Source organism: Diaphorina citri, unplaced genomic scaffold (assembly GCF_000475195.1).
Source record: "Diaphorina citri unplaced genomic scaffold, Diaci psyllid genome assembly version 1.1 scaffold851, whole genome shotgun sequence".
NCBI classification, from domain to species: Eukaryota; Metazoa; Arthropoda; class Insecta; order Hemiptera; family Psyllidae; genus Diaphorina; species Diaphorina citri.
In genome coordinates this window covers 19,775-31,341 of record NW_007378283.1, presented here as the reverse complement: position 1 = coordinate 31,341, position 11,567 = coordinate 19,775, and the positions used below count along the sequence as shown (strand labels likewise).

Sequence of the window (11,567 nt, the reverse complement as noted above, 5' to 3'; positions counted from 1 at the left end):
ATTAAACTGAAGAGAAAATCTCAACCGTAGAGAAATTCAGGGGTACATAATTCAATTACATATTTCGGCACAAACACAAAGAAGGGAAGATGGGAGAAGTTACAATTAAAAGCAAAATATATGATTCGAACTGAAAATTCGAACTGTTTAACTCTTGGGTTAAGCAATCTTATTGGCAGAAATTTTTGAAATCAACCAATCAGATTGATCCAAAACTTTGAAAATTAACTTTGAGACCCAAAGAGAAAATCTCACTCTGGCCACGAAGACCATGGTCACTGTTCATAGCTATTTTCATCCCAAAGTTACAAACTGTAACAATTCAGAACAGAACTCTCAGCGTTCATCAAATAGAACTTGTTCTAAATGTGAGATAATCTGGGCGACAGAGGGAGTTCCATTCAAAATGTACCTACCTAATTTCAAAGTGAAGAATTGTAACTCAATTTGATTTTTTTTTTTTTTTTCCAAGATGAGTGTTTCATCGCAGTTTTTATTTCGTAGCAATGAAACAACTGCTACCAGGGCCGTATCTAGGGCGTGGGCCGAGGGGGCCCGGGCTCCCCCTCGAGCTTCATTTTTCTCCTTTATTGTACGGGAAGGTCCGAAAATTTGAAATCCGGGGGGCCCGGCCACCCCCCGTCGACTTGGACACCCCCCCCCCTGGATTCGGCCCTGACTGCTACATTAGACTCGTGTGGTCTGTGTCGTAGATTTTCGTACTTTGTGGAAATAAAGCTCTTATCGATGTGGAGCTTTACAAAGTTACCCCATCTTCAATGATGCAAATTTGCACACTGATATCAATTTCATACTTGAGGATGCTGGACGGACTTGCTGGTTAGCTCGGTTAGTAAGTTTTAATATATTTCGACACGCGTGAGATTCGAACCAAGGAGGCAGTGAACTAAGGGCGTCACTACACGTACTAGACGTACGAGGGTGATATGAGTTGCTGTCAGTGCCACTTGGACTTCTGAGCGTAGATGTCCGCCCTCAAATTCTGCGAGAAACAAATCCCCAGGATCTGTGGGAAAAAATAAAAATAATGCAATTTGCAATTTCTTTTTCTTTGTGTTATTATATCACAACTTTGGTGCTCACTGCAGCATTGTAGGATTTTTTCCAATATCTCAATAATCCTAACTTGTGTTATTATGTCACAACTTTGGTGCTCACTGCAGCATGTTTACCTACCATGCTGGCACCGGTCGCTATGCGCATTTATATGTCATAGCTACTCATTTTCCTCACGAGGCTGAGATGGCCCCGCAACATCCAGTCACGGAATCCATCATTTGCATGATACAAATTTCATGACCCCGCCGGGAATCGAACCCGGGTCTCCCGCGTGCAAGGCGAGCGCAGTGATCACTACGCCATGGGAGCTGATAAAAAAAAAAAAAATAATAAAAAAATAAATAATGAGTCAAATAAAATACAGAAATAGCAAGAGTAGATTGGTGGACGATCCCTTAAATTAAGATTGAGGTACCAGCCTAGTTAGCTTGGTTGGTAGCGCGTCTGTCTTGTAAGCGCCAAGCCGCGGGTTTCATTCCCGTCCGAGGCGGATTTTATCCTGAACGGATAATGTTCGTTCTCGGAACGGCTGGCTTAATATTATTAATTTAGGAATTGTCTTCAGGCTCCTCACTAGCCATGATTGCCTCACTCAACACCTGCAAGGATTGGATTGAGGGACTCTTCAAACTGCCCTCTCTGTTCTGGCAACACTCAATAGAACAGTTGCGTTTACTTGGGTGATGTTTCAAAGTCATAGAGCAGGAAAAATGAAGACCAACGGAATTTTTCTTTTTCTTCGACTTCTAGGTCCTGAGATAAATCGATTTAAAAATACCGGTAAATTGCGAACTTTGACGTCAGGGCATACGCTCTCGTAGGTGATGACATCACATCAAATGTCTCAAGCAAAGCTCCCTCGCAGACAAGACATTAATCTGTTTGAGCCCATGTATTTCTGCGCAATTCAGGTTTGTGCACATATGTTTCTGCACATCACCTGAAGTCTGACGTCAGAGTTCAGGACTCTGACGGAAAATAAAAATTGAATTTTCGACCTTTTACAGTTATTATTTCGGAGTTTTGACCTCAGATTTGGATTTTTCACAACTTTTTACATAGAAATCGACCATTTATTAATAATTTTTACCCATTTGCAACTGCTCCATTGAACACCTTAACAGCTGCCCCATCCTGGATGCCAGCTCCAACATTGTATAAAATTATTGGGATGCAAGAAGGAGAATGACCTAATGGTGAAGTACCTTGACATTTGACAACAACAATATCAAATTGAAACAAATTTCAAGCCTTCAACATAACCATCCTTGAACAAGGTTAAAATCAGAGAAAATACCGATATGCAGCCCTGCTCATAGATCATTCTACTCACGTCAAAATTCTACGCGGAAAACAAAACATGGAATGAGAAAAATTGACGGTGCCGGGACACGAACCAGAGACCACTAGTCCACTCACCTTGTATTGTCATGCACCATCACCACAATTGTTACTAGAGTCGATGAGAAGAGGAAAAGAGAGGAAAACTACAAAGAAATTTTACGCCGATATGCAGCCCTGCTCATAGATCATTCTACTCACGTCAAAATTCTACGCGGAAAACAAAACATGGAATGAGAAAAATTGACGGTGGCGGGACACGAACCAGAGACCACTAGTCCACTCACCTTGTATTGTCATGCACCATCACCACTAGAGTCGATGAGAAGAGGAGAAGGAGAGGAAACTAAAAAGAAATTTTACGAAAAAAAAAAGTGTCATCACCCTAAATGCCTAAAAAGCCAATAAAGTGTCAAGCAACATGCAAGGAAATCATTACAAATTTTAGTGAACATATGTACAAAGTTTATAGAATAAAATGCACAAACAACTCAACCACAAACTACAAAGAAATTGCGAAAAAGTCAATAAGAACACACAATGTAAGAAGTCCACACTAAGGTAAAAGATAAGGTTTGTTTGTAGTGTCATGATAGGAAATATGATAACTGTCATGACAGAATATATGATACTAGATCGAGAGGTTTTGAAATTAGAAAAAAAATAGTGAAAATTAGAGGAAAAAAAACTATCAAACAAACAAACAATCTAAGGTAAGTAAAATTTAGATATTACACAATACACACTTATTAAGAAAGGGGGTTGCACTGTTAAGGTAAAGTGTTGCAGTGGTATGGTATAAGAGAAAAAAGAGGTTACTCTGTTATACCTGACTTATACACAAGACCATTTGAACACACAACACAATGATACTAGATCGAGAGGTTTTGAAATTAGAAAAAAAAGGGAAAATTAGAGGAGAAAAAACTAACAAACAAACAAACAATCTAGTAAAATTTAGATATTACACAATACACACTTATTAAGAAAGGGGGTTGCACTGTTAAGGTAAAGTGTTGCAGTGTTATGGTAGGTACAAGAAAAAAAAAAGAGGTTACTCTGTTATACCTGACTTATACACAAGACCATTTGAACACACAACACCCCCAAGAGGTTAGCCTCCACCCATTCTTCTCCCGCTTTGAGACAACCTCGCTCAAATATGAGCGCCTCCTCCAGAATGAGATTCCAGCCGTCCGAAAACTGAACAAGAACCATAAGATAAAGATGAACAAGAGGCGTCAAGTTAAACCGAACATGCTTTGGCCATAGGTTAAAAGTTAAAATTAATGGAATCAAGAAAATAAAACAGAGACCAAATACCAATTGAAAAAAAAACGCCACCAGAAATTTAAGTACCTAGGTATTTGAGTCACATGCCCAGAGCCAAGACCTCATCAGAAGACGAGTGAAAAAGGTTTGATACAATGCAAATCAAAGGTAGGTATTTAGTAATTAAATCTTCAACTTCAAACAATTTATTGTTTGAAGTTGAAGATCTTAAAATGGCTTCCCTCTGACTCAAGGAGCTGGGTGCAAAAAGGGCAATAAATGAAAATCATCAAACATATTTAACTTTAAAGTTTTCAATTTCTCATCAAAATCCTTGAAAAGTATGTTTACAAAAAACGGCTGTAACTCATCGAAAAAAAAGTTATCACTGCAGTTCAAACGCTGGAAGATAGAGCGCACCACGTTCTATTCAAAAATCGTTTTATGCAAAAAGGGCAAAAAATCCTATTTCCCTTTTTGCATCCAGCTCCTCAATTTATTCTTTTGTTACTGCTAGGATTCGAACCACAGTCCTCTTGGTTATGAGTGAAAAAATTCTCAACTTCAATTTTCTTCTTCTTCTTTTCCCGTGTTCAGACGGGGTCGGCATTTTTCGTCAGCCTCTCAATCATCCCTAGGTAGGGTGATTGCGTTGGGCTGACATTTGATTTTAGCGGTGGATGTCCTTCGCACTCAACCTTTGCTATTTTGTTAGCAAGGCAAATTTCAGGCAGTTTTCCTCCCTGTTTCGAAGTCCCCAGCCAGATTCTTCTTCTTTTCCCGTGTTCAGACGGGGTCGGCATTTTTCGTCAGCCTCTCAATCATCCCTAGGTAGGGTGATTGCGTTGGGCTGACTTTAGCGGTGGATGTCCTTTGCACTCATCCTTTGCTATTTTGTTAGCAAGGCAAAGTTCAGGCAGTTATCCTCCCTGTTTTGAAGTCCCCCAGCCAGACTGAGCTGGTCTACTCCCTGTTTCAAGTTTAAAGTCAACTTCAATTACTTATATTAATATGAGCTAGAGCTTAGAATACAATAAAATAAATGGACAACTTACATAGCCTGGTTTCCTCACGTCATAGCCACATTGCTTGTTCTTGATCACTTCCTGAAAAACAATAAAACAAATCAATATTTTGATATAAAATGGAGAAAGTACCTACGTAAAAACTCGAAGTACCTACGTAAAGAAGAAGAAGAAGAAGAAGGAGGAGGAAAAAAAAACCCATATTACAAAAACAGATTAATAGGTTCGTTCTCGGAACAACTGGCTTTCTTCTATCCTGTCCTCTCTCTTCGAAATCGGAACCATAAGTAATGCCTCCGTTGTACTTTAAAAAAAGTTTTTGATAGATAGAGAACTGTGACTGCCAAGGCCTTATCGTAGGTACCGAAATTGAAGAGAGAAGGAAGATAGGATAGGAGAAAGCCAGTCGTTCCAAGAACAAACATTATCCATTCAGGATAAAAACCGCCCCGGGCAGTGGAACCCGCGGCCTAGCGCTTACAAGGCAGACGCGTTACCAACAAGCTAACTAGGCTGGCTAAAGTTTACTTTACCCAAGGCCTTATCGTAGGTACCGAAATTGAAGAGAGAAGGAAGATAGGATAGGAGAAAGCCAGTCGTTCCAAGAACAAACATTATCCATTCAGGATAAAAACCGCCCCGGGCAGTGGAACCCGCGGCCTAGCGCTTACAAGGCAGACGCGTTACCAACAAGCTAACTAGGCTGGCTAAAGTTTACTTTAAGAAACCTCTAGAAAAGAGTGGGTAAGTAAGGCTAAGGATTATGAACTTACAGAAGGTTTTCTCCTGCAGCAGGAAAATGGAACCCCACAAGCTTCCCTACTGCCCACATCCTTGGAAGAACAATTGAAATAGTTGTTCTTGTCCCAATCTTTAGGTCCCTCGATACCACAGCATTGTAGCTGAAACAAGAAATTGGTTGTTAGTTCTAGCACTTCATCTTCTTTCTAGCCTTTTCCTATTTATGTACCTAAATAGGGTTGGCGGGCGTTTCTTGTTAGTCTCTTCCAGGCAGCCCTAACGTGTTGTTAGTTCTAGCACTAGTGGTACCAAAATAATGTTTGCAATCCGTTTCTAGATCTCTACTAACTACTAGGACAAAGAAAGTTAAAAAAATATATGCCTTGTTTATCCTTCTCGAATAGGACTAAAAAGTTCCTTTGCCCTAGCAGTCTGAATATTTTATCATGTATTTTATGGGCTCAAGAATACAGGCTACAGGTTGTACTTAAATGTTTACAGCAAGAGCCCTGTTTAATTATAAAGCTGCTCAGCTCATATCAATAAATAATTATTGGCCTCTGCCCTTGGATTTCAATCAGATCCTCAATGAGTGAGAGACTGGTTTAAAAAAGAGCTTACCCAATCTTCCTGAATCCAGTCCACAAGGTTTTGCTGATCGGGATCTTCCCTGTAGTGAGTGATGAATGTTTGGAACCCTTCAGCTGCTTGAAGTTTGATCTGGAGAATAGAAACGAGATAGAGTTAAGCTTAAAACTGAATAGGTACCTAAATAAATAAAAACAAATGATTAAGCAAAATTGAAATTCATGTCAAGAGGTTTTTTAGTGGACCTGGATGTCCTAGTTTATGGTATGGACATTTAATAATGTCCATTATTTCTGTGGAAAGAAAGCTAAATAAATTGTAAGTAGCATTTTTCAAATCTTTTAGGAGAGTATTTTACTATCATCAAATAAAGCAGGGATTCATTCATAACCAACTAAAAATTCTACTTTTTAGTGGACCTGGATGTCCTAGTTTATGGTATGGACATTTAATAATGTCCATTATTTCTGTGGAAAGAAAGCTAAATAAATTGTAGCATTTTTCAAATCTTTTAGGAGAGTATTTTACTATCATCAAATAAAGCAGGGATTCATTCATAAACAACTAAAAATTCTACACTTGATGGCAACTTTCAACGGAAGGGGGACCTCGAACAATACCTACCCTGGATGACACAGACTTTAAATTCCTGAACATTATTCAGAATGGAATGACACCAGTGGAAAACCCATTTGATTCCAATGCAATCACAGGTAAGTAATTTATTTTTTCTTTGTAGTACTAATCGGTGTCTGGCTGAGGGACGTTTAACAGGGAGTAGACCAGCTTGGTCTGGCTGGGGCACTTTAAACAGGGAGTATACCAGCCTGAATTTCTGTTGGTAAAGAAATAGTAAAGGTTGAGTACGAAAGGCATCCACTCGTAAAATTTGTAGCCAAAACCAAATGTCAGCCCAAAGCAATCACTCTAGTTAGGGCTGATTGAGAGGCTGACAAAAAATGCCAACCCCATCTGGACATGGAAAAAGCCAAGGAAAAAAAGAGAAGGAGAAGAAGAAGAGTAGATTACTAATCTCACTTGACAATCTCATTTTGATTATTACAAGATATCCTTTTGTTATTGAGCCTCAGCTTTGAGCCTCCTCCTGTACAAAAAAAAAAAAAAAAAAAAAAAAAAAAAAAAAAAACAAACACCCAAGGACAACACGTCTACAAAAGAAGCAATATTTAAGACTTCTACAAAATTGCAAACTCTAGTTTACTTACCTTGAGGAAGCACGAGATCAGACAGTAGGTGGCAATGGACACCGCATTTCTTTCCATCCATTCTTCCGCGGCCGATATGCAGCCCTGCTCATAGATCATTCTACTCACGTCAAAATTCTACGCGGAAAACAAAACATGGAATGAGAAAAATTGACGGTGCCGGGACACGAACCAGAGACCACTAGTCCACTCACCTTGTATTGTCATGCACCATCACCACAATTGTTACTAGAGTCGATGAGAAGAGGAAAAGAGAGGAAAACTACAAAGAAATTTTACGAAAAAAAAGTGTCATCACCCTAAATGCCTAAAAAGCCAATAAAGTGTCAAGCAACATGCAAGGAAATCATTACAAATTTTAGTGAACATATGTACAAAGTTTATAGAATAAAATGCACAAACAACTCAACCACAAACTACAAAGAAATTGCGAAAAAGTCAATAAGAACACACAATGTAAGAAGTCCACACTAAGGTAAAAGATAAGGTTTGTTTGTAGTGTCATGATAGGAAATATGATAACTGTCATGACAGAATATATGATACTAGATCGAGAGGTTTTGAAATTAGAAAAAAAATAGTGAAAATTAGAGGAAAAAAAACTATCAAACAAACAAACAATCTAAGGTAAGTAAAATTTAGATATTACACAATACACACTTATTAAGAAAGGGGGTTGCACTGTTAAGGTAAAGTGTTGCAGTGGTATGGTATAAGAGAAAAAAGAGGTTACTCTGTTATACCTGACTTATACACAAGACCATTTGAACACACAACACACCCAAGAGGTTAGCCTCCACCCATTCTTCTCCCGCTTTGAGACAACCTCGCTCAAATATGAGCGCCTCCTCCAGAATGAGATTCCAGCCGTCCGAAAACTGAACAAGAACCATAAGATAAAGATGAACAAGAGGCGTCAAGTTAAACCGAACATGCTTTGGCCATAGGTTAAAATTAATGGAATCAAGAAAATAAAACAGAGACCAAATACCAATTGAAAAAAAACGCCACCAGAAATTTAAGTACCTAGGTATTTGAGTCACATGCCCAGAGCCAAGACCTCATCAGAAAACGGGTGAAAAAGGTTTGATACAATGCAAAACAAAGGTAGGTTCTTTTAATAAAGTAATAGCCAGTTGATTCTTACCCAAAATATGACATTGAATGCAAAGATGATGTACTTTAAGCAACAACTGATTTCCGTGGATGTTCTTCTTGTGTATTTCTCAACGGTAGGCATTTTGGAGGATTCAGGCACACCTACAGGTTCAGAGATCCATTGAACCCTTAATCATGATATTCCATTTAATGTTGTTGCTGTTGCTATTGTAGATGAAGGTGTAATGACTTCAACATTAGATGGAAGATTTGCTAGCAGCACAGCAGGATGTTGAATTCAGAAAATGGTCTATTGGTCATTGTAATCAACTGAAATAACGTGAATGACCTAGGATCTTGTATCTTGACATAATATGAAAAACATTCACAAGATTTCAAATTTAATCCAGTAAATTATACTAATTATAAAATTATAGTACAGGTAGGTAGATAATTTATTTAAATACCTATTATAAAAAATAAAATACCTACCCAGAAAACACAAAAAATACAAGAACTCAGGATTTTTTATTTTTTTTATTTTTTTTTTTTTAGAGGTAAACAAAAAACAAAAGATAATTTTAGTTTAATTTTTTACCACTGAGAGCAGCACTTGTCGAGCTAGCTAGCTTTCTGCATATGCCGGAAGGGGGACCTCGAACAATACCTACCCTGGATGACACAGACTTTAAATTCCTGAACATTATTCAGAATGGAATGACACCAGTGGAGAACCCATTTGATTCCAATGCAATCGCAGGTAAGTAATTTATTTTTTCTTTGTAGTACTAATCGGTGTCTGGCTGAGGGACGTTTAACAGGGAGTAGACCAGCTTGGTCTGGCTGGGGCACTTTAAACAGGGAGTATACCAGCCTGAATTTCTGTTGGTAAAGAAATAGTAAAGGTTGAGTACGAAAGGCATCCACTCGTAAAATTTGTAGCCAAAACCAAATGTCAGCCCAAAGCAATCACTCTAGTTAGGGCTGATTGAGAGGCTGACAAAAAATGCCAACCCCATCTGGACATGGAAAAAGCCAAGGAAAAAAAGAGAAGGAGAAGAAGAAGAGTAGATTACTAATCTCACTTGACAATCTCATTTGATTATTATTAATGGCGAGGGTTTCAGTTTCTATTTGGCAATGATATATATCCTTTTCCTCACATTCTCAGCCTGAGTTTGTTCGGGAAAAGTCAGTGAATGCTCTTTTTCAGCCTTCGGATGGTCATCCCTTCGGATACCAACCATGCGCAACGTTGTTTATCTTCAGTGATCCATTGGGAACGCATGCATTCAACGTGCCATTGCCATTGGCTAAATACTTACCTGTAATGTAACAAGGAAGGCAACTTTACAACTATTAAAAACGTAGGTAAAGGTGTGTCCACACAGTCGACCGGTCATCGCGTCGCTCGAGATCGTCGACTGAACCGTCCACACTGCCTCGATACCATAGATGCTCCTCGTCGATCGACGGCCGGTCGACTATGTTTGGACACACCTTAATATAGGAATAGGAACTTATGTGAAGGAGAAAGCTAGCTGTTTCAAGAACGAACACTAATTGTTTGAGATAAAATCTGCTGTGAGTGGGAATCAAACCCACAGCCTAGCACTCACAAGGCAGACATGCTACCAACCAAGTTAACTAGGCTGGCTTCAGCAAATTTAAACTCTTAAATGAGAACTATACAAGGTACTTGTAACAGTTGCACACTGAGAAGAGTTTGATAAATTGTGTAGGTATTGAATTTATGACTGAGCTGCATTGGTCTTTAATACTAGAACTTTTTTTTTCAATTTTCAGTCCATGTCCCTCAACTCAGCCACCCCCTCTGAACAGTTGATGAAATCCAGCCGGACAGTTTCATCAACAGTTGATGAAATCCAACTGGACGACAGCAGTGGAGAGGGAACGTCTCCAGCTATATCTCCTCCCCTCACTCAAAAACCATCGAAAAAGCGTCGTACAGAGAGGGTTGATAGAAATAAGTCCAAAATGAAGACATACCTTGAAGAAGATGAAGCCGATGCTTTTGGTCGAGTCGTTTCGATTTCGTTAAGGAAACTGCCAGTACCATTAGCTTTATCAGCGCAAGGTGAGTTGCAATCTGTATTGAACAAATACAGACTGGAAGCTATGAAGTCTATGAACCAAACATCGAACCAATATTGTATTCGTAGTGTAAAAGAAGAAGTCGAGATCTCTGAATAATTGATTCACAATTAAAACAAATGTTTCCCCCCCCCCGCCCCCCGATATAAGTTTTTTTCTACAAATTTGTAAAGTGTGTAGCCAAAACCAAATTTCAGCCCAAAGCAATCATCCTAGTTAGGGCTGAGAGGCTGACGAAAAACGCCGACCTCGTCTGTACACGGAAAAAGGCGAAGAAAAAGAAGAAGATAAGGTGGGGTTTTAATGGCGAGGGTTTCAGTGGTGTGTTTATGAACAGGGCTGAGATGAGCTCGGACGACGTGAGATAGCTGTCCCGGCGGCAATTTTTAAAGATATATATCCTTTTCCTCACATTCTCAGCCTGAGTTTGTTCGGGAAAAGTCAGCGAATGCTCTTTTTCAGCGTTCAGATGGTCATCCCTTCGGATACCAACCACGCGCAACGTTGTTTATCTTCAGTGATCCATTGAAAACTGATGCATTCAACGTGCCATTGCCATTGGCTAAATACTTACCTCTAATGTAACAAGGAAGGCAACTTTACCACTATTAAAAACGTAGGTAAAGGTGTGTCCACACAGTCGACCGGTCATCGCGTCGATCGAGATCGTCGACTGAACCGTCCACACTGCCTCGATACCATAGTTGCTCCTCGTCGATCGACGGTGATATATATCCTTTTCCTCACATTCTCAGCCTGAGTTTGTTCGGGAAAAGTCAGCGAATGCTCTTTTTCAGCGTTCAGATGGTCATCCGTTTGGATACCAACCACGCGCAACGTTGTTTATCTTCAGTGATCCATTGGGATGCATTCAACGTACCATTGCCATTGGCTAAATACTTACCTCTAATGTAACAAGGAAGGCAACTTTACTACTATTAAAAACGTAGGTAAAGGTGTGTCCACACAGTCGACCGGTCGTCGCGTCGCTCGAGATCGTCGACTGAACCGTCCACACTGCCTCGATACCATAGTTGCTCCTCGTCGATCGACGGCCGGTCGACTATGTTTGGACACACCT

The 11,567-nt window shown here is 39.5% G+C and overlaps 1 protein-coding gene across 1 annotated transcript; it reads right to left on the bottom strand.

Annotated features, from left to right (window-relative positions):
* Positions 1-824: 824 nt before the first annotated feature.
* LOC103512553 (tetraspanin-17) lies at positions 825-8,513 on the bottom strand. The gene is made up of 8 exons (XM_026825990.1): positions 8,421-8,513; positions 8,017-8,151; positions 7,274-7,390; positions 6,081-6,188; positions 5,492-5,620; positions 4,749-4,799; positions 3,490-3,624; positions 825-1,027 (listed from the first exon to the last, which is right to left on the bottom strand). Exons 1-8 carry the CDS (start codon positions 8,511-8,513, stop codon positions 959-961), a joined length of 837 nt encoding a protein of 278 aa, XP_026681791.1. The 3' UTR covers positions 825-958.
* Between the last annotated feature and the right edge of the window lie 3,054 nt (positions 8,514-11,567).

Bases quoted from the DNA above. Each gene is read 5' to 3' on its own strand.
- LOC103512553 (XM_026825990.1), bottom strand. From the start codon at position 8,513: ATGCCTACCGTTGAGAAATACACAAGAAGAACATCCACGGAAATCAGT. The intron at 4,800-5,491 runs GTAAGTTCATAA...ATTGTTTTTCAG, and splicing joins GCTGCAGGAGAAAACCTTCT to GAAGTGATCAAGAACAAGCA. The intron at 3,625-4,748 runs GTAAGTTGTCCA...GTTCTTGTTCAG, and splicing joins ACGTGAGGAAACCAGGCTAT to TTTTCGGACGGCTGGAATCT.